This window comes from Lampetra planeri, chromosome 40, assembly GCF_965212315.1.
Source record: "Lampetra planeri chromosome 40, kcLamPlan1.2.h2, whole genome shotgun sequence".
NCBI classification, from domain to species: domain Eukaryota; kingdom Metazoa; phylum Chordata; class Hyperoartia; order Petromyzontiformes; family Petromyzontidae; genus Lampetra; species Lampetra planeri.
Genome location: NC_136146.1, coordinates 9331951 through 9358918, shown reverse-complemented (window position 1 = coordinate 9358918; position 26968 = coordinate 9331951). Strand labels below are relative to the sequence as shown.

At 55.7% G+C, this 26968-nt stretch overlaps 2 protein-coding genes across 2 annotated transcripts in view; both read left to right on the top strand.

Annotated features, from left to right (window-relative positions):
• Nucleotides 1-5444: 5444 nt before the first annotated feature.
• On the top strand, nucleotides 5445-9556 carry LOC144731697 (uncharacterized). Its single transcript, XM_078612874.1, has 3 exons — nucleotides 5445-5618; nucleotides 8050-9240; nucleotides 9428-9556. Exons 2-3 carry the CDS (start codon nucleotides 8116-8118, stop codon nucleotides 9554-9556), a joined length of 1254 nt encoding a protein of 417 aa, XP_078469000.1. The 5' UTR covers nucleotides 5445-5618; nucleotides 8050-8115.
• Nucleotides 9557-19045: 9489 nt separating this feature from the next.
• LOC144731696 (atrial natriuretic peptide receptor 1-like) overlaps nucleotides 19046-26968 on the top strand; it is a 123302-nt gene continuing 115379 nt past the window's right edge. Inside the window, exons 1-2 of the mRNA XM_078612873.1 lie at nucleotides 19046-19129; nucleotides 19655-19789. Of these exons, the coding sequence (XP_078468999.1) occupies nucleotides 19046-19129; nucleotides 19655-19789 (219 nt within the window). The remainder of the gene's footprint in view (nucleotides 19130-19654; nucleotides 19790-26968) is intronic.

The following is a 26968-nucleotide window of genomic DNA, read 5'->3' as shown; positions in this document are numbered from 1 at the left end:
CTCAAAGTTTATCCGCAACCTGGCTAAGACTAGAAATGACCCGAGTTTCATGTTTGGCACCACGGGGATTTCCAGTCCAGATCTCCCAAAAATGGAAAGAATGATGGCGAAACGAGGAACAGCGAGAGTGACAATTTCCATACACAAGACTGAGGTCTATCTTACGACATTCGCAAACTCCGTCCAGGCAACCACCACAAAGAAAAAGATATAGGATCCAGAGAAGCAATGCCCATTGCATGATAAACCTCACTCATTCCAGAAATGCCGTGAGTTCAGGAGGAAGCCATTGGAAGAGCGGAAAAACATGCTGAAAGAATTTGGAGTGTGCTTCAAATGCTGTGCTTCTACAAACCACCTTGCAAGGAATTGCAAGGCAGATATCAAGTGCGAGGAATGTGGCAGCGACAAACACGCAACTGCTCTGCACACATTTTACTCCAAACCCAGTGGTACTAAGGCTTCCGATCCCGAAGCAGAGCACGGCGGGGAGCAATGCGAGACCGCCGCACTCACTTCGTCAATTACAACCAAATGCACAGAAGTCTGTGGAGAAGGCTTCAAAGGAAGATCTTGCTCAAAGATATGCCTCGTCTGAGTGTATCCCAAAAGACATCTTGAAAGGGCAGTAAGGATATACGCCATAATGGACGACCAGAGCAACAAGTCTTTGGCAAGGTCAGAGTTCTTTGATCAGCTAAGCGTAGGTGGGAATTCCTTTCCATACACGCTCAGAACATGCTCAGGACTGATGGAGACAGCGGGAAGAAGAGCGAGTGGCCTCATGGTGGAAACCATGGATAGCACCATGAAGCTACCCCTTCCTACGGCGACAGAGTGCACCAAGATACCGGACGACAGGAGTGAGATTCCCACGCCCGAAGTTGCACGTCACCACCCACACCTGAAACCCATAGCAGAGTTCATCCCACCATTGGATCACGCGGCACAGATTTTACTTCTGCTCGGCAGGGACATGCTGGGAGTCCACAAGGTTCGCGACCAACGCAATGGACCTCACGACGCTCCCTACGCCCAGAGACTCGACCTAGGATGGGTCATCGTAGGTGACGTTTGTCTCGATGGAACACACAAACCAGAGCACATTAGCACATTCAGAACGAGTGTGATCATGAATGGACGCACGTCGCTCTTCAAACCGTGCCCCCAACCATTTCACGCTGAAAGAGAAATTCGACGATAGAAGTCAAGGCTGTACCATGCAGGCCGACAAAGAAACCTCTATGCTGAAAGATGATGTTGGACATACGGTGTTCGTGACAACGAAGGATGACAACAAACCTGCTCCATCGCTAGAGGATAAAGAATTCTTGAAAATAATGGACAGAGAGTTCTTCCAAGATGAGTCAAACAGTTGGGTTGCCCCTCTGCCATTTCGTAATCCCAGATGCCGGCTACCCAACAATAGAGAGCAAGCCCTCTCATGGCTCAACTGATTGCGCCGCACCTTGGACAAGAAACCAGAGATGAAGAATCATTTTGTGTCCTTGATGAAAAACATATTTGACAGTGGTCACGCTGAAGCAGCCCCTCCTCTAGAAGAAGGACAAGAATGCTGGTACTTACCAATCTTTGGCGTGTATCACCCAAAGAAGCCGGATCAGATCAGAGTGGTGTTCGATTCCAGTGCTCAATTTAAAGGCATTTCCTTGAACAACGTAATGCTCACCAGACCGGACTTGAACAACAGTCTCCTAGGGTTACTCATCCGTTTCAGAAAGCAGTCAATCGCCGTAACAGCCGACATTCAACAAATGTTCCACTGTTTCATTGTCCGAGAAGACGACAGAAATCACCTCAGGTTTCTGTGGTACCACAATAACAACGTTTATGATCGAATTGTTGAATACAGAATGAAAGTGCATGTCTTCGGCAACAGCCCAACCCCAGCGGTAGCCACCTATGAACTTAGGAGGACCGCGCAGGCAGGAGAAGGGGAATTTGGGAAAGACGCCAAGAGATTTGTAAAGCGAGATTTCTACGTTGACGATGCACTTAAATCAATGCCCACGGCCTCAGAAGCCATCGATCTGCTCCAAAGGACGCAAGGAATGTTATCAACTGCTAACCTGAGACTTCACAAGATAGCGTCCAGCAGCGCAGAAGTGATAAAAGCGTTTCCTTCAGACGATCGCTCAAAAGACTTGAAAGACTTGGACCTTAACGTCGACACACCACCAATCCAACGCAGCCTTGGACTGAGTTGGGACCTGAAAGCGGATACATTCACGTTCCGAGTATCAATTGGAGAGAAACCGTACACGCGACGTGGCATCTTGTCGATGGTAAACAGCCTGTACGATCCACTAGGATTTGTAGCGCCGGTCACCATTCAAGGCCGTTGGATACTCAGAGACCTTTGTGCTGATACACAAGACTGGGATAGCCCGTTGCCGGAGGAACGGCGACAAGAATGGGAAACTTGGAGAAATTCCTTACAGGCACTTGAGCAGCTGCAGATTCCACGTTCCTACACACCCACATCCCTTTCCGTAACCCAACGGAAGGAGTTACATGTGTTTGCAGATGCTTCTATGATGGCCGTAGCAGCCGTAGCTTACCTAAAAACCACAAGCGCAGAAGGGATCCAGCATGTTGGGTTCATATTGGGCAAAGCCAAACTGGCCCCACAACCGGAACATACCATCCCAAGGCTTGAGCTGTGTGGAGCCGTTCTTGCTACAGAGGTGGCGGAACTGATCTTAGACGAATTGGACATCAAACTGGATGCGGTCAAGTTCTACATGGACAGTAAAGTCGTACTAGGCTACATAAACAACCAAACCAGAAGGTTCTACACCTACATCAGCAACCGGGTGGAACGCATCAGGAGATCGACGCAGCCGGAGAAATGGAATTACGTTCCAACTGATCAGAATCCAGCAGATCTCGCAACTAGGTCCGTCCCTGCATCTCTGCTGAAGCAAACCATCTGGCTGACGGGTCCAGCATTCCTCTTACGATGAGACGGTGGCCCATGTACTACCAAAGAGACCTTTGGACTCATAGAGCCCGAGTCGGACAAGGAGATTCGTCCTCAAGTGACAACTTTCGTAACAAATGTGCGACCAAGAAGTCCACTGAGTCCACACCATTTTGAACATTTCTCGAAATGGACGACGCTCGTGCGAGCGATAGCACAAAGACGACTTGCTCAGGATCGGTGGTCAGCTAGGGAATGCAAAATTAGATGAGAATGAACAAAACCCCCTCATAATCCCAAGCCAGAGCCACATCGCAATCTTACTTGTGCGCCACTACCACGAGAAGGTCAAGCACCAAGGTCGGCAATTCACAGAAGGAGCAATCCGATCTGCAGGGCTGTGGATCGTTGGAGCAAAGAGGTGGATCACCAGCACAATCCACAAGTGTATCAGGTGTCGCAAGTTACGTGGAAAACAGGAAGAACAGAAAATGGCAGACCTCCCAGCCGATCGACTCAGGGTGGAACCTCCCTTCACCTCTGTAGGGATCGACGTGTTCGGACCATGGACAGTCATCTCCCGCCGCACCAGAGGAGGGCTCGCGAAAAGCAAATGTTGGGCAGTGCTGTTCACCTGTATGAGTACACGAGCAGTGCACATCAAAGTCATCGAGTCCATGGACTCTTCGAGCTTTATAAATGCACTCCGGAGATTCTTCGCCATCAGAGGGCCAGCCAAGCAACTCCGTTCTGATTGTGGAACCAATTTCACTGGAGCATGTAAAGAACTTAAGATCAATACAAAGAATGTCGAAGATGATTCTGTCAGGAAATACCTTTGTGACCAAGGCTGCACATGGATCTTCAATCCTCCTCACTCTTCGCATATGGGTGGAGCCTGGGAACGCATGATCGGGATTGTTCGACGTATTCTCGACTCCATGCTATGTGATGTCGGGTCCACACGGCTCTCTCACGAGGTCTTAACCACTCTCATGGCCGAGGTCTCAGCCATAATTAATTCAAGACCCCTGATCCCCGTCTCAACCGACCCGGAGTCACCATTCATCTTGACTCCTGCTACACGTCTTACCCAGAAGACAGACGTGCTCACAGCACCTACCGAGGAGGCCAGCACTGCAGATCTCTACAGACGTCAATGGAGACAAGTGCAGAGCTTTGCGAACATGTTCTGGCATCGCTGGAAAAACGAGTACCTTACGACACTCCAAGTGCGCAACAAGTGGCAGTCTAACAGACCAGACATCCAAAAAGGTGATCTCGTCCTACTGATGGACAACCAAGCCAAACGGAATGAGTGGCCAATGGGCCACATCCTCAAGTCGATTCCAAGTGCCGATGGAAAAGTTCGAAAAGTCGAGGTTATGATTGCGAAGCAAGATGTCGCAAGAACTTTCGTCAGGCCCATAGTCGAGACAGTACTACTTCTCTCTCGCAAAGATATGGACAAATAAGTTGACCCGTTGAAGTTGTTACACATTTGTTTAGATAGGAAATAAATGGTGGTATCTCTTAGATACCAGACGGGGAGTTTTCTACCTCACGGCAGGAGTTTTGCCTCACGGCAGATGGGGGGGGGTGTATGTACACAGGAATTTCCTGTTTTTGATGCTGGTTTTGGTCATGTGACCAGGAAGTTGCGAATTAAGATTCCCGATTAACCACGCGGGCGTTGGCCATTACGCACATAATTCAAGATGGCGGCACACATCGCGTCCCAGTGAAGCCAGCCACAGTTGTCCGTCGTGGGACTTTGAGAAGCATTGTCTGTAAGTTTGTTCATGTTCTTATAATATTGGCAATGTTGTTGTAATGTTGGAATGACCGTTATAGTGATGTAAATGCCTTTATGGTGCTGTTAAGTTGTTGTGGTAAATACGAGGCCTAGTTAGTAACGAAGCCTGCAACTTTCCTTATTGTGGATGTTACTTGTGATTTAGTAGGTCGAGTCAGACTTGTGCCCAGGTGGCTATGTTGCGATCCTGAGAGCAAAGATGACGAACTATCTCATCCACAGTTTAGCGTTATGTGTAATGCTGTACATTTGGGGTGCAGTGTGATGAATACACGATGTGCCTTTATGCAACGCAGCGGCTTGTGCTCTTGTGTAGTTGTTCAGTGGTAGTGTGGGGGCCTGGTTCATCCAGGGTCTATTGCTGGGAAACATGTTATCTGGGACAATGTTCTGGTGCTGTGGTGGTCATGTTGTTGGTGTTTCCGGGTTAAAACAGATCTGTATCTGTGTTTTCTCGCCAGTTTTACCTCGTTAAACTCAATAAATGACGTTTGGAGTCGGACGTTCATCCTGGCTCTGAGGGTTTATTGAACGCGAGGTTAACTACTCGGCTAGAAGTGCAATGCAGCGCACAGCGAGGCCGAGACAGTAGTGGTGAGTGTTTGTGGGTGAGTGAGTGGTAGTGGTGAGTGGTAGTGGTGAGTGGTGTTGTGTAGTAGTGGTGAGTGTTTGTGGTTGAGTGAGTGCAGGCAAGCCTGCCAGGGCGGTGAGCGCCGCGGGGTACTCCGGCTGGCCGGGGTGTTCGCTCTGTCGCTCGCCTCCCTGCTCGGCCTCCTGGGCCTGGCGCTCGGCCCTCGCCTGGAGGAGGCCCGCAGACTCGGGGAGGCCCTCACGCAGATACAGCACGGTGACAGCCAGGTGCCATAATATAGTCCACCCACACGCACCATAGTCCACCCACACACACCATAGTCCACCCACACGCACCATAGTCCACCCACACGCACCATAGTCCATCCACACGCACCATAGTCCACCCACACACACCATAGTCCACCCACACGCACCATAGTCTACCCACACGCACCATAGTCCACCCACACGCACCATAGTTCACCCACACGCACCATAGTCCACCCACACGCACCATAATCCACACACACCATAGTCCACACACACACCATAGTCCACCCACACGCACCATAGTCCACCCACATGCACTATAGTCCACACACACACCATAGTCCACCCACACGCACTATAGTCCACCCACACACACCATAGTCCACACACACACACCATAGTCCACCCACACACACCATAGTCCACCCACACACACCATAGTCCACCCACACGCACCATAGTCCACCCACACACACTATAGTCTACCCACACACACTATAGTCCACCCACACGCACCATAGTCCACCTATATGCACCATAGTCCACCCACATGCACCATAGTCCACCTACACACACCATAGTCCACACGCACCATAGTCCACCCACACGCACCATAGTCCACCTACACGCACTATAGTCCACCCACACGCACCATAGTACACCCACACGCACCATAGTCCACCCACATGCACCATAGTCCACCCACACGCACCATAGTCCACCCACACACACCATAGTCCACACACACCATAGTCCACACACACACCATAGTCCACATACACACGCCATAGTTCATCCACACGCACCGTAGTCCACCCACACACACTATAGTCCACACACACACACACCATAGTCCACCCACACGCACCATAGTACACCCACGCACCATAGTCCACCCACACACACCATAGTCCATCCACACACACCGTAGTCCACCCACACCCACTATAGTCCACCCACACGCACCATAGTCCACCCACACGCACTATAGTCCACCCACACGCACCATAGTCCACTCACACGCACCATATTCCACCCACAGGCACCATAGTCCACACACACACACCATAGTCCACCCACACGCACCATAGTCCACCCACGCGCACCATAGTCTATCCACACGCACCATAGTCCACCCACACGCACCATAGTCCACCCACACACACCATAGTCCACCCACACACACCATAGTCCACCCACACGCACCATAGTCCACCCACACGCACCATAGTCCACCCACACACACTATAGTCCACCCACACGTCCAATCCAAGCAGCCGGCTGTGGGTGACGCTAAGATACCCATTGATACACGGGATAAAATGGGGTACACGCTACACTCACTCACACACAGGGGGATACAATGGGGTAACGCTCCACTCACAAAGGGGATACAATGGGGTACACGCTCCACACACTCACACAGGGGGATACAAAGGGGTAACGCTCCACGCTCGACTGAAGCCTCACCCCCTTGCTCAACCCCCCCCCCCCCCCATGGATGATGGCAAGCGACTCAGGGGATTTCACTGCCAGTGGGGGAGGAATGTGAGACCATACTTCACCACGACAGTCCCGGTGCCGATCGGTCAAAGTTAATCGCAATGCATGGGGGTGACTCAATCCAGGAGTAGCGCTTGCCGTGCGCTCTCCTATACAGGGGGCTTCAAAACAATGTGAGTACTTCTGAGAATTTGCAACAACACCACAGGAAATGTGCTGCCTCCGGGCTCTGGAGGCCACCTGGAGAAGATTCCACGCGCGTGTTGACAAGGAATGGCGAACAAGTGGAGACTTTTTGACGTTTTTAAACTATTAACGTACATTTGTTATTACGTTGCTGTTGCTGCTGCTGAGCAGGGTGGTGACTACGCGGTGGTAACGCTTGCGCCTCACAGCGAGAAGGCCCCGGGTTCAATTCTCGACTCGGGCGCCCTTTCCGCGTGGAGTTTGCATGTTCTCCCACCCCTGTCCCCCCGCATGCGTTTCCTCCGGGTTCTCCGGTTTCCTACTCTTGTAGCTAAAAACGACCGAAAAAAGTGTAACCGGCACAAGCCAAAACATCCCAATGCGGCAAAATCACCTGAATACTACTCGATCGGGATTAGGCACAGCAACGTCAACCCCCCATACCGTGTAAAATCTCCGCTTCACAATGAACCGTCCGCTTCACATTGGACATAAACTAAAACTAAAAAAATCACAGCAATCTGAAAAAGAGTTAGGCCATTTTGTGTTCTGCGTCATGGCCAAAATTTGCCGAAAAAATTACACGCGAGTTGTGTGGGAAACACATGGCGGTCCTTAAACCCCTCTACTGCAAAACCACTTAACAGGACCCTCCTTAAACACAGTCTTGAGACTCAGTTCAGTGGGGCTCTCCTGGGTGAACAAGCATTGTGAGCAGCTGTGCAACGCCGAGCGGTGCCGCCTCTGCTCCCTCCAGGGCTGCGGCCTCGGCAGCCTGCACGCTCGCCTGGCCCAGCTGCAGAGTGAGAGGAGGGCCCACCTCATGCGCCTCCAGCAACCACAACGTGCTGCCCGTGCCGAGCCTGCGGCGGGCCCAAGCCCTCGGGGAGCTCAGGGCAGCGTTTTGGAGTCCGCGTCGTCTCGTCCCGGCGAGCTCGGCGATGGCGGCGAGAACCACGGCGGTGTTGGCGTGGCGCTCGCAGGCAGCTGGAAAAACCCGGCGGTGACTTTCAAAAGGGAGGAAGTTGAATTTTGGGCGTCACAAACGCAGACCGAAATCGATGGTGCGGAGGAGGAGGATGCAAGCTGGGAATTTACTTGGGATCCCGCGTCCACCAGGGCGGCACCTGCACGATCGCGCGACTTGAATCTGCAGTGGCGTGACCCGTCGGCAGGAGGAGAGCTGCTCGGTGACATCCCCGCGGAGAGTGGGAGTCCGACGGGTGACACGATCGAGACCGGAGCGAGGGGCGGCGGGGGACCCTCGCGTCCAACTGCCGCGCGCAAATTAATTGCTAGCATCTTCGGAGCCATGTTCGAGGACTGCGGCTCGGGGGAAGGCGCAGCAGAGAACGTCGCTGACGTCGGGCTCGGCCGCTCGTCGTTTCGGGCGAACTCCAGCGGCGGCGACGTCCTGCGGGAGTACTCGCTGGCAGCGGACCGGGCGATCGACTGGGCGGCGAGCGTGCGGGCGCTCCACCGCAACCAGCACCTGCGCGACGCGCTCGCCTACCGCGCCCTGCTCGCGCTGCGGGAGCTCGTGTCTCGCCGGGCCCTGGCCGAGGCGCTGTCTCTGCCGGCCCCGGGGGCGGCCGCCGCCGCCATGGGGTCCGACTACTTTCACGTGGCGTGGTCGGTCTCGCCGCACTTCGCCCGCTGCGCCGAAGCGTGTTACGCGGGAGGCCGCGACTCGGCCGCAGGCATGGAGCGGGAGCCCCGCGAGCGGTCTCGCGACTGCGGGAGTGCCGGGCCGCGTGGAGAGGACATCCTTCTGGCCATCTTGAGCGGCCGCAACTGCAGCTGCTCGCCGGACGAAGAGGAGGAGCGCCCGCCCGCACGAGTGGAGCCGGCCCTGCTGCCCGTGGTGGTGCTGGAGCGCTGCCTCGTGCAGCGGGCGGCTGCCTCCCTCGGGGACATGCGGCGCGATGTCCTGTCAGGCCTCAGCCTGGTGAGTGCCCCCCGCACCGCGCTCCCTTCCCGCGTACATTTAACTTTTTTCGCACCGTACCACGGGCACGTTGGGGACGCTTAACGATCGCGCTGTCGGTAGAGTGCCAGTGCATCCTGCCGCTGCGGCGATAACCCCATGACGCGGTCTGCGTCTCCCTCACCCCACCGCAATCCCTCCGCCGCAGCTGCTGGTGCTGGCGCTGGCGTCGTGCGCGGCACACGCGCTCGCGCTCTCCTCGTTCGCCGCGCGTGACCGCGTGGCTGTGCGCGCGAACGCGCCGCCTTTCGGGCCGCACGCACCGGCTGCGCGCTGAGCGAGCGCGCGCCGAGGAGCTCCTGCACGAGATGCTGCCCCGCGCCGTCGCCGCCCAGCTGCGCGCCAGCCACCATGTGCAGGCAGAGAGCTTCGACAAGGCGCGTCACGCCACACTACACCGTGCCACACTGCTCCACATGACACCGCGCTATAGCCGTGTCACACCATACCGTTCCAGGCCGCACCATACTACACCGTGCCACACTACACTATGCCACGCCACACCACACCGCACCACACTACATCGCGCCATGCCACACCACACCGCAGCACACTACACCGCACCACACTATACCACACCGTTTCACACCGCACCGAACTTGCCACACCACGCCACACCGCACCACACCGAGCCAGCTCGTGTCTGGCGCGCGAGCTGATTTCACTTCTCCGCGGTGGCACAGACTCTCGGGGGAGCGCGTTCCCCTCCCTACCAGGCTCCAACTGCCGACAGTTAACACTATCTCTGCTGTCGATGCTTCGTGAAGCAGACCACCAGTGCCGGATCGGTTTATTGCTCGTGGAGTAATTTTCGTGGGGGGAGAAATTTCCAGAGCTCTGACCCTGACTAAAATTATTCTGTACCAACGCCCTGCAGAGAGTCAAGGTGCAACGGCATCTGCATTAAATACATAAACAATAACGTAACGTTATGCTGGGGTCTGCGCTGAGTTTAGCCGAAATCCAACTGCGAACGGTAAGTATATTAGAATATGTTTTACCCTTTCTGGCAATAAAACCGTTGTGTTCAGATGTGTTAAGTAGTTGTTGCTGTTGTAGACGGAGGTACTCGGAGACGGAGGTGAGTTAGGGGCTTCCGCCAGGGTTTATTAACAGGTATCACTATAAGGGTTCCCTCTTCACCCCTTCCACTATCCCCATTCCTCCAGTGACCCCGCTTACGTCACGGGGTCTCCCTTAAATACCCTCTGAGGCGAGACGTCACGTGCACTGCCCGGCGCGTGCGACCCCACGTCCCGTGATGTCACAGCACCGGACAGCGCACGCGACGCCACCACTCTCCTCTACTCCTCTACATCACCCCCCCCCGTGAAAAAAAACAGCCGACCCGGCTGCAAGCACCCCGCAAGCGGGGCCCCACACCGGACCGAAGACCGAATATTCACGAGTTCGTGTGCCTGAAGGTATAACCGGCTGCTAGAAACTAAACCTTAGGGCAGCACGGCCCCTCAAGCAGAACAGCAACAACAAAAAACAAGACAAATAGACCCCGAAGGCCTCATCCGCCGGATAGCGCCGAACGGGCGCCAGGGGCTGGGCCCGCTGAACGGCCATCAGGGCCGTCACCGGAGCCGCATCCCCCTCGAGCGGGTATGCGCTGCTGGCCCGCTCCCCCGTATGATGTCCGTCTCCCATGCAGGTGGCCCGTCAGCGGGCAACAGGCCCACCGCCGTGGCCTCCGGTGACCGGGGGGTCTCTGTCGGCCTCACTCGGGAGGGGCCTGGGGGCACACACACAGGTCGGACGTCACCTCCGTCAGCGAGACCCGGCCGGTCAGGCACGCCGGACACATCATCAGCCGGCCGCTCCGGAATTGGGGGTGGATCCCCCAGGGTAGATGGAACATAACGTTTGAGCCGGGACGGGTGCACTATCCACTGCCGGCGACCGAACCGAATCCGGACGCATTGCGGCCGGCGGACCTCCACAACCTCCACAGGGCCCTGCCAAGGGCGATGCAATTTGGCCGATGTGCCAACGGGGACCTGGGGACAATGCAGCCACGCTTTTTGACCCGCTATCCACGGGAGGCCAGCTGCCTGGTGTTTGGGCAGCCGCTCATTAGCCGCCTGCCGGCTTGCGGAATTCTCGGCAGCGGCCTGTCGCGCCTCGCGCAGCCGGTCAAGCGCGACCTTCAAAGGGGTCGGCACCGCCGACCCCTTCTTGGAGGAGCCAACGTCCATCTGGACGTGCACCGGGGGCTCCGGTTCCCTACCGTACATCAAATAAAAAGGCGAAAATCCCGTGGAGGCATGAGGGGCCAACCGATACGCCGCCAAGACCCCCGGGACGAACAGGTCCCAGTCTGACTGGGACGTGTTCACCTGGTGGCACAGCATGGACGTAAGGGTGCGGTTCAAGCGCTCTACCATCCCGTCTGACTGGGGGTGGTAGGGCGAGGTGCGGATTTTCTTGGTGCCAAGGAGGTCACACACCTCCTTGAGCAACCTAGACGAGAAATTCCGCCCCTGGTCAGTCAACAATTGTTCCGGCGCGCCCTTGTCAAACACGTACCCCTGGACGAAGGCCTCGGTGATAGAAGAGGCCAACTGATCGACCAAAGGCCATGCCATGGGCCAACGTGTGAGGTACTCAACGCCCACCAAGAGGTATTTGTGGCCCCGTTGGGATGCAGGGAATGGCCCCAAAATGTCGAGCGCCACGAGCTCATTAACGCGAGAAACCCGGATGGACTGCAGCGGGGCCCGGTCCCGGACAACTGGGGCCTTCCTCCGCGCGCAGTCGTGGCAACCCTTTAAAATCAGTGCCACGTCACCTTCAACACCCGGCCAGTAATAGTCCCGCTTAAGGGTCAATAAGGTCTTGTGGTAGCCAAGGTGCATAAGCTTCTCGTGAATGGCTCGGGTTAATTTACCACGCAGGCTAGTGGGCACAACCACACAATAGCGTTCCAATTGGGCATCCCAACGCATGAGTAGTCCGTCATGCACGGCGATCTCCGGGGCAGCCGACGAAGCTGAGCTCCGGGCCTTATGTCCGACACGGCGCCGTAGCTTCAGCAGAGAGGAATCCTCCATCTGCAAGCCGGACCATACCTCCCGGGGAAGTCCAAGGCCGAAATCCGCGGGCGACGCCGCACCTGGAGGGGTGTCCGCCTCGGCCGACGCGACCAACTGGGCCGCGGCGTCCCCTGGGGCCTTGCAACGGCTAGAGCCCAGGGCGCAAGCACACCCACCGCCTGCCGGCAATCGGGATAAACCGTCCGCATTTCCATGCTGTGTCCCCTTCCTGTGGATTACATCAAAGGGGTAATCCTGGAGCACTTCGAGCCAGCGAGACAGCTGACTCGAGGGCTGACTAATCTTCAGCGAATATTGCAGGGCCGCGTGGTCGGTTCGGACCGTAAACAGCCTACCGTACAAATATGGTCTATACAACTGAACAAAATAAACTATGGCCAAAAGTTCCCTCCGGGTCACACAATATCGCTGTTCCGTCGAGGACAGAACGCGACTGCCATAGGCTACCACCCTCTCAACCCCGTCGACCACCTGGGCCAGGACAGCCCCAATTCCCGTGTCGCTGGCATCGGTATCGAGCAGGAAGGGTTTCGTAAAATCCGGGTACCCCAAGGGCGGCGCATCCGCCAAGGCCGTGCGAAGCGCCGCAAAAGCCGCCTCCTCCTCCGCGCCCCAGTGAAACCTTTGGCCTTTGGCGGAAAGGGCGTGCAGTGGCTTCGCAATGGTCGCAAAATCGCGGACAAACCGGCGATAGTACGATGCGAAGCCAACGAAGCTACGCACCTCCGCGACAGATGTGGGAGTCGGCCACGTCCGGACACAAGCCGTTTTATCCGGGTCCGTGGCGACACCTGACGTGCTAACAATGTGTCCCAAATACCTCACCGATGGTTGTAGCAAGTGGCATTTCTGGGGTTTGAATTTCAAGCCAGCAGCACGCACTTTGACGAACACCGCCTCAAGGCGTTGCAAGTGCTCGCCAAACGTACGGCCAAAAACAATAACGTCATCCAAGTAGATTAGACAAGACTCCCACTGCAGCCCCGCCAAGACCATCTCCATGAGACGCTGGAAGGTGGCCGGGGCCGAATGGAGACCCATAGGAAGCCGATTGAACTCGAACAACCCCTGGGGTGTGCGGAACGCTGTTTTGGGTCTAGAGGCCTCATCCAGTGGCAATTGCCAGAAGCCGGAGAGCAAATCTAAAGTCGAAAAGAACCGCGCGCCCGAGAGGGCGTCCAGGGAATCATCCATGCGAGGCAATGGATATGCATCAGCCACCGAGATCTTGTTCAATCTACGAAAATCGACGCAGAACCGGAGACTCCCGTCCCGTTTCTTGACTAGCACAATGGGGGCACCCCAAGGGCTAGTAGATGGGGAGATGATGTCCGCCGCCAACATTTCCTCGACAGCCGAGCGGACATGATCTTTTTCCGCTGGGCTAAAGCGGTGGGAATTAAGTCGAATAGGGGCCGCGTCGCCCGTGTCTATGTGGTGGTCCAAAAGAGTAGTGCGACCCAGATCAAACTTACTTTGGCTGAATACATCGGTGAACCGCTCGATGAGGTCGCGGAGTTGCCGACGTTCCCCGGAGGACAACGAGGCATTCTCGTCGCACAACGTGGCAATCCATGATGCGTCGGGGTCCCCCGTGCGCATCACGCCCGCCACGACCCCTCCATCCGGGGCAGCGCTCTCGGGTGGAGGAGCCGGGGTCGCGTGTGCCAAAACGGCGCCGGCCGGGACTACGACCGGCAAGGGTCCCGAATTGAGGACCTGCAAAAAAAGGTCCTGGCCCCCCGACACGGCTGTCAAGGCGCCCACCAACCCCTTCGTCCTTGAAAAGTAGCTTGACGGAGACAGGAGGATACCCGTCTCCGTGGAGCCCATTTCGAGCGGTTTGCGCAACCTAAGGGGTATCAGGATTTGTGACGCCGGTGGTACGGTCACCGGCACTTTATTCAAGGCCCGTACACCGGCGACCAAGGGAGACAGGACGGTAGGCGATTGTAGGAATTTCAGCCGCCTCCCTGACGGCATTTCCACACAGCCCTGGTCAACGAGAATTCGGATGGGCATCCTAGACAAAAAGTCGGTCCCCAAGAGGCATGGCACTGCCAAGGTCCTGGAGACCAAAATCGGCCCGGCCAACTCAATCTCGTCAACCCGAACCGACGCTACAACGTGGCCCAAGATGCCCAAACTGCCGCCGTTCGCGGCGACACAAGCCCCGCGAACCGGCCTTAACGGACCCACGCTGCGGGGTAGCAGCCCAAAAATGGCCTCCGAAATAATGGTGGCCGATGCCCCCGTATCCACCAGGAGGCGAACGTGCACCCCTTGCACATATCCTGCCACCGCTGAGGAGCCGGCAGCTGCCGCCACCATCCTATGCGCAAGTGCATCCCAGTGGCGGGTCTGTCTGGGCCATTGAGGGGGTGATGACGATGGTGCACCCGACCCTTCGAGGACAACCCCATGACGATGGGTCCTAGCCCCGCTAGATGCATGAGGTGAAGGGAGCGGCCGCGCAGATGATGCGTCGCGACTCGCCTGGGGCCCCGGACCCGATGCCAAGGAGGGTCTAGGAGAAGGTGGAGTCCCTTTTCCAAAGGCCCCCGGGGCATTCCGGCAGCCCCGCTCAATGTGGCCCCGCTGACCACAGCGGAAGCAGGCCACCGTGTCCGCCTCCTGTGGACGGGAAGGTCCCGGCCGCCCCCGCTGCTCCGGACGGCGACCACCCGCCCCCCTTCCTCGACGATCGGGCACCGCCAGGGCCGCGAGGGTGTCCACCCCCTGAGAGGTGACCCCCCCGTCCGGCGCCGGGACCCCCGCACACGCCGCCATCTGAGGCCGTTGGCGGAGGGAGAGGTGCGCCTGAATGTTTTCGGCGACCGCCAAGGATGTGATCTGCCGATCATTGTTGATCGACAGAGCAATTCCTAGCTCCCTTGCCAGGTCAAGCAGCTTCCCCAAGGCCATAGAATCAAGTGCCCTGCCGTACAGGTCAGGGTATGCAGCCTGTGCCAGGGCCAGGAGCGAGCAGCGGAAGGCCAGCGGCAGTTCCCCCTCCTCCCGCCGCCGCAATGAAAACTTTAGCTGCGCGGTGGACGGCGGCTCAAAAACGTTGGCCATTTGGATATAGGCCGCCGGGAGTGTAGCCCGATTGGCCGGATGGATGGACTTGAAGGCCTGCAGAGCCCTTTCGTCCAAGCAGGTCGGAAGCGCCGGCAAGGCCTCCTCCATGGACCAGCCGACCGACATGTATGCCGCGTCGAACCGGTCCTGGAAGGCCGACCAGTCGCCTCCTTGCGCGACAAACGGCGCAACGTCGGGTAACCGGCGCTGCCATTGGCCGCGCGGCGCCGCGAGGTGTGGAAGCCAAGCGGCACCTGCGGGCCACCCGGCGGACGCGACGTGGTGCGGCGGTGGCAGCATTGCGGCTCCCGCGGGCCACGCCGAAGACGCGGAAAGGTGCGGTGGTGCTGCGGCTCCCATGGGCCACGCCGTAGGCGCAGCGAATTGTGGCTGAGTTGCGGCCCCCATGGGCCACGCCGTAGACGCAGCAAAGTGCGGCTGAGTTGCGGCCCCCATGGGCCACGCCGTAGACGCAGCGAAGTGCGGCTGAGTTGCGGCCCCCATGGGCCACGCCGTAGATGCAGCGAGGTGTGAAGGCACCTGCGCTTTCGCGACCCACCTGTCAGCGGCGGCGTACGAAGCCACGGCGTCGTCCCGCAACGCGGCGAGGGACCACGGCGTTGCCGAAGACGCGGCGGTATAAATCGGGCCTGCAGCGGCCCCCGCGGCCCACCCCGCCGGCGCAGCGAGGTGCGGGACAGCGGCCGTAGCCGCGGCAACCTCTCGCGACGCAGCGAGGCACCACGGAGTTGCGGCCTCCCCGGGCCACGCCGAAGACGCGGCGGTATAACACGGAGCTGCGGCTGCCCCCGCGGCCCACCCCGCCGGCGCAGCGAGGTGCGGGACAGCGGCCGCAGCCGCCGCAACCTCTCGCGACGCGGCGAGGCACCACGGCGTTGCAGCCTCCATGGGCCACGCCGAAGACGCGGCGGTATAACACGGAGCCGCGGCGTCATCCATGACAAGGGACGCAGGCACGGCGAGGTGCAGAGCCGCGGCATCGCCGGTGGCCGGCCCCGTGAGCGCAGCGACAGGTGGAGCCGCGGCAGCACCCGCGGCCCATTCCGGCGGCACGGCGATGTACGGGGCAGCGGCAGCTGCCGCTGCCCACCCCGGCGGCCCGGCGAGGACGGCACGCGCGTACTTACCCGGGGCCCCCCCGGCGGGCGCAGCTTGATGTAGAGCCGCGTCGTCGCCGGCGGCTGGTCCCGCAGGAGCGGCGTGCCGAGACACCCCGGCCGCGTCAGTGTAGAGACGCGGCGTCGCGGTCGCCATGGCAGCACCCGCGGCCCATTCCGGCGGCACGGCGATGTACGGGGCAGCGGCAGCCGCCGCTGCCCACCCCGGCGGCCCGGCGAGGACGGCACGCGCGTACTTACCCGGGGCCCCCCTGGCGGGCGCAGCTTGATGTAGAGCCGCGTCGTCGCCGGCGGCTGGTCCCGCAGGAGCGGCGTGCCGAGAAACCCCGGCCGCGTCAGTGTAGAGACGCGGCGTCGCGGTCGCCATGGCAGCACCCGCGGCCCATTCCGGCGGCACGGCGATGTACGGGGCAGCGGCAGCCGCCGCTGCCCACCCCGGCGGCCCGGCGAGGACGGCACGCGCGTACTTACCCGGGGCCCCCCCGGCGGGCGCAGCTTGATGTAGGGCCGCGTCGTCGCCGGCGGCTGGTCCCGCAGGAGCGGCGTGCCGAAAAACCCCGGCCGCGTCGGTGGAGAGACGCGGCGTCGCGGTCGCCATGGCAGCCATGTCCGCCGGCCGCCGCGTCGCAGCCGTAGTAGCGGCCGCATACGTCTCCCGAGCCAACATGGCCGCCGCGGATTGCGTCGCAGCCAACATGACGGCCATTTCCGGTGGAGCGGTCGCTGGGAAAACGGCGGCGCTTTCAACGTTGGCAGTTGACAGTTGCTCCCGTCTCGAGTGCGGGGCGGTTGGCTGCGTCCGTGCCTCCACCTCGGCCAACCTGACGGTCAGCTGCCCCACCGCCTGCAGGAGCTGGTGCAGCAGAGCTGCGGGGACGCTTTCCGTCTCTGGCGGCGGCGGTGAGCTGGCACTCCCCGCAGCCGAATCCTCCCGCTCCGGCCCGCTCGTTTCCATGGGGACCGTCACCGGGGTCCCGGGCTCCGGGGTCACTGCTGGAGCCTCCTCTCCGCCTTCGGCACCCTCCAAGTCATGTGCCGGTGGGTTCTTACGCCGTGCGCCCGCTTTTGACATGTTGGCGACGGTGTAAACTTCTGACACCAGTTGTTAAGTAGTTGTTGCTGTTGTAGACGGAGGTACTCGGAGACGGAGGTGAGTTAGGGGCTTCCGCCAGGGTTTATTAACAGGTATCACTATAAGGGTTCCCTCTTCACCCCTTCCACTATCCCCATTCCTCCAGTGACCCCGCTTACGTCACGGGGTCTCCCTTAAATACCCTCTGAGGCGAGACGTCACGTGCACTGCCCGGCGCGTGCGACCCCACGTCCCGTGATGTCACAGCACCGGACAGCGCACGCGACGCCACCACTCTCCTCTACTCCTCTACAGATGTATAAACACCAAACTGAATCATTTTGCAAAGGAATCATGTCTGCATTAACCACACATATTTGTGGCGAACATGCAAACAAAAAAAAACATGCTCTGGTAGTATATGTGTAGTGAGCGACTTCCGACGCACTTCTAGTAGGCTTCTTATTTATTAAGGGCACACAGGGCAATACACTTCGTAACACGGCTACACCCAGGCTGTCCAAACACGCAGCCCATCTCCGTCCTGCACTACGCTGGCTGGTTGACGAGCGCAGCAGCGGCGACGGAGCTGGTCTTGCAGAAGAACAGCCACGTGGTCGAAGACGAAGAGAGGACGATGCAAGAGACGCAACCATGACCCAGACCCCACACTAATAGCCTCGAAGTTCTGGTCCGGTGCTCCTGATATCTGCTGGCATGGCCAAGCTCCACCTATGGCCACGCCCCCTTTCCAGAACCTTCTAGACCGTTCGGGATAGTTCCCCGATCTTCCCGACTGACTCCGCCCTTGACCTTTACCCCAGATACGCCCCTTCATAATAAAGGGATTATGTATTCCAGCTATAACCATAATTACCCTTACAGTTCGGCAGGTGTCACCCTGTCATTACATATGCATTGTTTTTTAAACTGATTGGTCCACACCAGAGACAGTTTTCTTTAGAGGCTAGTCTCAAACAGTGTTAGACCAGAGGACGCCAAAAGGCGAACAGCACAAAGACAATTCCACTATCAGGACATTGAGAGCTCGGGGTGAGCAGAATAGGTTTACCCTTCTTATATTTTGATACTGGAAAGGGAGGTCCCATGTCAGTAAGTATATCAGCCTGTCACCCGACAAGAATTTGTTTCTGTGGCAGGCTGTGTGGGAAAGCGCTGCTACACGGTGCGGACAAGAGACTCGCCTAAAATAAATTCAGAAGCAGTTCCGTGAGGGCTGCTTCTACAGACCGTTCTCTGACATGGGGGGGGGGTTATCGGCTCCTCCCTGTGATAGTCCCGGATGCACAGAGCACTCCACTACACGACCTCCGTTAGCGCGGTCGACTACGTAGCTCAACGATGAGTGGTGCACAAAGCGTTTCAAGATCCGATCCACAGCAAGCGGAGCGATGGGCTCCAGGGCAGCGGGCCCGGTGGCAAACGATCACCTGGGCTCCATTCCCGACTCGGGCGCCTGTCCGTTTGGGGAGTCTGTACCTTCTCTCCCTAGTTCTTGCACGAATTTGAGCGGCTGTGTTGAAGTCGCCTGGCGAATGAGCTTTATAAGCAACCGCCTGCATATTCACCCGCATGTGGCCGCGGCTCATAACCGTCGGCAGCGGCGCCATCAAGTAGCAGCCTTGGGCAGCTGCATCAGCAAATTGTGTAATTAATTAGTAGCAGCAGCATCCGCGGAATCGAAACGAATTAATGACACGTTACATCATCGATAGGAGCCGCAGCACATAATCATAGCCACCGTGAGAGGCAGGGTGCAGTAGGGTCTGTACGTTCTCTCTCTCCACCTGTTACTGCATGGGGTTCCTCCGGGTGCTTGGGCTTCCTCCCATAGCTAAAATGACATCCACAAACAACATCGCAATGCTGAACAATCACACGGCAAGCAGCAGCGGCGGCAGCAGCAACATCGACCCTCGATGCTATTACCTCGGTGAAACAATGCTGTGTGACGCCGACGACAACGCGAACGGTACCCCCCATCCGCCATTCCCGCGCAGGTGACCATCTTCTTCTCGGACGTGGTGCGATTCACGGAGATCGCGGCGCGCTGCTCGCCGCTGCAGGTCGTCGAGCTACTCAACGCGCTCTACATGTGCTTCGACAGGCGCATCGAGGCCTACGATGTCTACAAGGTAGTGCCGCCACCACGCGCAACGACGCTCCTCACTTCGCTTTCTTGATTTATCTTTTTTTACGGTCGATCATCGATTATAATTCGGCGGATTTTGGCGCATCCTTTGATGACGTATTTTTAGGTGTTCTTAAATGGGTTTTTGTTTCAGTGCTTGAAATTTATTTACTCCATGAAATTGGCATAAATATACATACAAATAGACAAAATGTACATCCTACTTTAAAAAGTATTTACTGCACCGTACTTACCACTCCAATCTCGAAGACTCTGCATGGGGTGATGTATATAGACGTGCAGTATTTTCATTGTTTAAGTTGTATGTAGTGTATAATGTACTGTATATAATATTTGTGGTGCCGATAGCCTTTGGAGCGGTTTTGCCGAATCGGCCCCGAGACTGCCGGATAATCGATGATAATCAATAATCAACTTGTATTTTTATTGAAGCAATGCGTGGGCCCCATCACATCACGTTGTGACGCACATGTGCACACCCCTGTCACCATGAGCCAAACCAATTATGATAGCAAGATGGGGGGGCTGATTTATTGTTGTTTTTTATTCTTCCACTCGTTTAGCCCCGGAAATCCTCACTGGCCGAGTCTCAAGACTCACGTCGTTCAGGAGGGTCCTGCCAAGCTCTCGCTTGAGGGCGGCGATGTTTCCCGTTGCTGCTGCCGTGTGCAATCCCAATCGAGGCAGAATTTTTGCAGCCGTGGGATGTTTGGTCAAATGCCAGGGTCCGCTGTATGTGTGTGGGTTTAGCTGTGGGTGAAGACCGGAGAACCCGGAGGAATCCCGTGCAGAACAGGTGGAGGATATAAACTCCAGGTGGAAGGTCGGGAGTCGAACCTAGGCGCTTCCTGCTGCGAGGCGTGAGCATTACCCCCTGCATTACCTCCCTCTGACAGGACAAAACACGTTTTGTCTTGTCCTGAGAAACAAGTTTCTCCTGAACACACTCTTCGCATTGATTAAATGAAGACGACGGTGAAATACCGAGGCATTCACTTCATCGGTGGTGGCTTCACACTTGTATTTCCATGGAGTGCTGCAGATATTTTTTTTTATAAATAGAGGGCCGCTTTGAAAAACGTTCCACCAACAATGTCGCGACTGCGCTGACCGAGAGCCCCGTCCTGCGCAGAGACACGGCAACACTGGTAGCAGAGCAATATGCGCTGTCACTGTGGAACGACGTTGCCAGGTCGACGTCGTGGGGGTTTAACCTGACGGTGACCCTTTTAGCGGGCGCAAACAAAGACGGCCACTGTGCCCCATCACGCAATGCTTCACGCTGTGCCCACCACGCTCTCTTCGCTGTGCCCCCATCGCCCTCTCTCCGCTGTGCCCACCACCCTCCGCTGTGCCCACCACCCTCCGCTGTGCCGACCACCTGCTCTCGGCTGTGCCCACCCACCGTCCTCTCTCCGCTGAGCCCTATCACGCGATGCTTCATGCTGTGCCCACGCCGGGAGCTTTGCTTGGCTAAAATAAGCGCGAGTTAAAATTTGCAAACGTTTCAATTGCTAGTGAGAACGGTATGTTGGGTAATGCCAACAGTGGTAGTTAAGCTTGGTGACCCACCTTTTGTGACTGGACTGCGACTTGTCAAAATGATTGCTGAGGGCAACGCTACATTTTTACGTGTGTTTTCTTGTTTTTATTCGGGCAGAATATTTGAAGGTCATGCCACTCTTTCGGGCTGACTTGGGAAGCTCGAGTATCACGTATGCGCTAAAACGTCTGACGATCTCCAACTCCACAAGGGGGTTGGGGGAAAAAAATCGCATTTTTCACAATAATTATGTATTTTCCCCATCATTTGCAACCCCCAGTCAGAAGATATTGGTGGTGGTGCGTCAACATCGGTTCTCGTGATGTGGAAGCAGTCAGAAGACGAATGCTTATAGGAGCGGCCTAACACGAAGCTTCATAGTCTGTTGCCATATAGCAACACCCAGCCTGATGACGATTGGCTGGCTCCGTGTTCCAAAAACAGCTTCGACTCCTTGTGCCCTAGGCTTGGTCGGACAGTTCCTCGACTCAACGGACCAAAATCCCAACGGTCAATGTTAACCATTTTTAGTTGGCTGAATAAACCTTCGAAGCACATCAAACTTGGCGACAGGGTCAATTAAAGACCGATACAAACAGATTTGCTGATTCATATGTTGATTTTAGACGGTTTTATGAGGACCGGTTGTGTTATGCTGCACCGATGTACCGCCGATACGTCCAAATAGACCTCGGAATTCAAGAGAGAACTGAAGGTTGCTCGGCCCAGCTCACTCGCACATCAATTGCCAAAGTAAAAAAAAAGTCAACCGGTAACAAATAACATAACTTAACAAAGTTGATATTAAGATTGACAACAATATCGATGCAATAAATGACCAAAGACAATAGTCGTTAAAAATGTAATAACACGCTGGAGATGGCTTGTAGAATCGGTCCTTTTATTTCACTTTTTGCAGTTCACAAACACTCCCCGTTGCTGGTAGGCAACGGGAAGCGGGCAGACAGCCAGCAGAGACACACCGCCACGTGGCACCCAGAGCCCCACTCGCGCGTGGCCCCTCTCTCTCTTCGTTCCGTGTCTGACCCCTGTGTCTCTCCTCTCTGGGTCACGTGGTACACTCCAGCCAATCCTCAACAGCCTGTGCCGAATGTTCCAGATCCCCCATCAACTCCCGGGACCACCCCCCTGACTTGTCTTCCCATTGGCTGAGGCCAAGACCCGCGAAACCAATCACCTAGCTGACATCCCGTGATCATGCTGAGGCCATGCTCCCAGGCTCTCCCCCCATTGCCTGTAAAGCGAGACCGGCAAAGCCGATCACCACGTGAATCCGACATAGGCTCTTATTACATCACCCCCCCCCCCCCCCCCCCGGTGAAAAAGTCAGCCGTCTCGGCTGGGAAAAGGGTGACAAGCCGATTCCATAAAATTGCTTATTAGGGTGTCAAAGACGCATTAACCATGAAGGGGTGAAATGGGCGTCTATGCGCCGAACAAAGATAAAATTCACCCATGAATAAATAGACATACATTAGGGCGCCCTTGCAGCGCGGTAACAACAGGGAAGAGACTGCAAGGCAATCAATGCTATCGAAACGGAAGAGATTTCGACCGCGTACGCGACGCGGGACCCTCTCCGCTTCCTGCGCATGGTCGCCTTGCCGCCGGATCAACAGGAGGTGGTTGGCATGAAGAAGAAGAAGGAGGATTTCCGATTTCGCTCGTGTCCAGGTCAGGTCCCGTTGGAGGAGGGACGGCGGGGGTCTCATCAGCCCTCAAAACCTGTTCATCTGCGGGTGGCACAACACAGTCCCGCTGGGGATCAATGGGTGAGGCAAGCGGCATATTCGGCACAGCAGACCCCGGCAGGTCAACAAGTGGAGATGAGGTGTCGGCATGCGGGTCAATGTAGGGTTTGAGTCGCGATGAATGGACGTACCACCGACGTTTTCCGTACTGGACGCGAACACTCTGTGGGTTCCGAATGTCCACCAACGTCACAGGCCCCCGCCAAGGCCTGTGCAATTTAGGGGATGTGCCCACCAGCACCTGAGGGCAGTGGAGCCATACCAGATCGCCCACTGACCAGGGCATGTGGGTACGCGATTGACGCGCACACCTCTCGTTCCTTGCCTGCGTACGGGCCGTCGGACATCTGGCGGCCTCTCGCGCCTCTGTAACCCGTTCAAGCGAGTCCCGTACATGATCAGGCAAGGAAAGGGACGGCTGTTTCCTCGGCGTACCCAGTTGTACATCAATGGGGAGTACGTTCTCACGACCATACATAAAAAAAATGGCGAATATCCCGTGGACACGTGCGGAACCATGCGGTATGCCGCTAAGATGCCCGATATGTGCAAGTCCCAATCGGTCTGCTTTTCACTCACCGTGTGACAAAGCATAGCCGAAAGGGTGCGGTTAAATCATTCCACCATGCCGTCCGATTGTGGATGGTAAGGGAAAGTGCGGATTTTCTTTGTGCCCAGCGCATCGCAAACATCCTTGAGCAATTTGGAGGAGAAGTTACGTCCCTGATCTGTGAGCAGCCTCTCGGGTGCTCCTTTATCCATGACATAACCATTCACGAAAGCATCGGTGATGGACGCGGCCATCTGGTCAGGCAGAGGCCAGGCCATAGGCCAGCGAGAAAAATATTCTACTCCGACAAGAAGGTATTTGTTGCCCCTAGCCGATGGAGGGAACGGCCCGAGGATGTCCAGAGCAACTAATTCGTTTATACGGGATACCTCAATGGAACGTAATGGCGGCACATAATGTTTCCGAGGCGGTTTCTTCTTCGCACAATCATGGCATGACCAGACAAAGTCGTTGACGTCTGCCGTCATGCCGGGCCAAAATAAATCCTTCTGCATTGCGGCTAAAGTCTTCTGCACGCCGAGGTGCATTAGTTTGTCAGCGTGCAGAGCGCGAAGCAGGTCATGGTGAAGGGATGTAGGCACGACCAGGCGTGGTCGGTCAGACAATCCATCGGTACACATTAATAGTCCCGCCTGGCCCCGGAACATCCGCCACTTCCATCCTGCCAATTGAGCTCTCGGTTTCCCGATCAATTTCCACAGCGGAGCCAGAGAGGCATCGGCCTCCTGCTCGCGTAGCCAAACCGAGTGCGGCAGCCGCAGGGTATCATCAGTATCCGCTGGCACATCCTGGCCTTCTTCGTTTGACATCGTTCCCATAACCGGACAGGGTGAGGTAAGCGGCGCCCCGCAGCGGTGCATACCCGTCAGACAAGTGCACGGGGGAATGGGTGGTAACCTGGAGAGCACGTCCGCGTTGGCGTGGCGAGCACCCTTGCGGTACGTGATATCGAAGGAAAATTCCTGCAACGATTCCAGCCACTGAGTCAATTGGCCTGATGGTTGGTCCAATTTCAATGAGTATTGCAAAGCCGCGTGATCAGTGCGAACGAGGAATTTCCTTCCATATAGGTACGGCCGGTACAGGCGAACAAAATGCACGATCGCCAAAAGTTCCCGCCTTGTCATGCAATATCGTGTTTCTGCCGGGGACAGAACCCTGCTGCCGTATGCAACCACTCGTTCAACTCCGTCTTTACGTTGCGATAAAACGGCCCCGATGCCGATATCGCTAGCATCCGTGTCAAGGATGAACGGCTGGGAAAAGTCTGGGTAGTCGAGTGTAGGCGCCGTGGCGAGGTGATCCCGGAGCGAGTGAAAAGAGCGTTCCTCCTCCGGACCCCATTTAAACCTTTGATTTTTGCCCGTCAGAATATGCAGTGGTTTAGCCAGTGTGGCAAAGTTCTTAACAAACCGGCGATAGTAGGACGCAAACCCAATAAAGCGCCGAACGTCGCCCACCGAAGTGGGTGTAGGCCACTCTCGGACACATCGCGTTTTCTGAGGGTCAGTGGACACGCCGTCCGAACTGACGATATGACCCAAGTAACGGACGGAGTGTTGCAAAAGGTGGCATTTCTTTGGTTTAAACTTTAGGTCAGCCGACCGCATCCTCTGAAAGACAGTCTCCAGGCGTTGGAGGTGTTTCTCGAACGTGCGGCTAAAAACGATAATATCGTCTAAATATATGAGGCATCTTCTTGGTTATTCTTTTGTTCTTTCGGTTAAGTCACGTCTAAAGATAAAATAATAAATTAAATAATAGCATATTACGACGTTTCGATTGCAACACAAGCAATCATGATCAGGCATACAAGAAATAGCAACAAAAATCTAACTAGAAAACTATAGACAGACATACAAGCAGACAGACATCACAAGGACACACAGAGAGAGAACACATCGGCACAAAGAGAGAGGTCGTTTCTGTGACGGTCCCTTAAATATAGAGAGGGGGGCGGGGGCAGAGAGAGGGAGGGGACAGATACAAATTAGCATATCAATGAGTGGATGTCTGTCTGCTTGTATGTCTGTCTATAGTTTTCTAGTTAGATTTTTGTTGCTATTTCTTTTATGCCTGATGATGATTGCTTGTGTTGCAATCGAAACGTCATAATATGCTATTATTTAATTTATTATTTTATCTTTAGACGTGACTTAACCGAAAGAACCAAAGAATAATTCCTGCAGTCACGAAAGCTCCAAAATTAAGATTGAAACACTTCTATGGGGAAGTTTTAAGCTTATCTTTTTTCTCTCTCTCTGGCTATTTGTTCTCTCTGCCTGTGTCCTCTCTTTGGAATTTTCACACTTAAATTCTAACTTAGCAATCTTTGAAATACGTAATCAACCGGGCTGTGCGTTAATTGTGTGTTGACCGACTCTCTGTGTTGCATTACATTATATTTCGATATTTTACTAAGTTATTTAATTTTAGTGTGTCTTTCTCCTGATTTTCAAGCTTGCGTTGCCGTGCCGTGTCGTCATCTTACTTGCAGCATCACGTTGCCGTCCACTCATTGATATGCTAATTTTTTCTCTGTCCCCTCCCTCTCTCCGCCCCCGCCCCCCTCTTTATATTTAAGGGACCGTCACAGAAACGACCTCTCTCTTTGTGCCGATGTGTTCTCTCTCTGTGTGTCCTTGTGATGTCTGTCTGCTTGTATGTCTGTCTATAGTTTTCTAGTTAGATTTTTGTTGCTATTTATTTTATGCCTGATGATGATTTGCTTGTGTTGCAATCGAAACGTTGTAATATGCTATTTAATTTTGTATTTTATCTTTAGACGTGACTTAACCGAAAGAACCAAAGAATAATTCCTGCAGTTACGAAAGCTCCAAAATTAAGATCTTCTTGGTTCTTTCGGTAAAGTCACATAGAAGGGAAGTAATAAAATAATAAAAATAACACATAATAAAATAATTCTCACGACGTTTCGGCCACAACGCAAGCAGCCGTCCTCAGGTGAAACCAGGTCTGTCGAGGCGCTGTCGGCAGGTCTGTCGAGGCGCTGTCGCCTCGACAGATCTGGTTTCACCTGAGGATGGCTGCTTGCGTTGTGGCCGAAACGTCGTGAGAATTATTTTATCATGTTTTATTTTTATTATTTTATTACTTCCCTTCTACGTGACTTTACGGAAAGAACCAAGAAGATGAATCCCTGCAGTCACGAAAGCTTTAAATCGAAATTGATATGAGGCATGTCTCCCACTGTAGTCCCGCCAGTACCAGTTCCATCAGGCGTTGGAACGTCGCCGGAGCCACATTTAAGCCCAT

Excerpts from the sequence above, each read along its gene's own strand:
- LOC144731697 (XM_078612874.1), top strand. The coding sequence starts at position 8,116 with ATGCGCCTCCAGCAACCACAACGTGCTGCCCGTGCCGAGCCTGCGGCG. Across the intron at positions 9,241-9,427 it reads TCCTGTCAGGCCTCAGCCTG|CTGCTGGTGCTGGCGCTGGC; the intron begins GTGAGTGCCCCC and ends CCTCCGCCGCAG.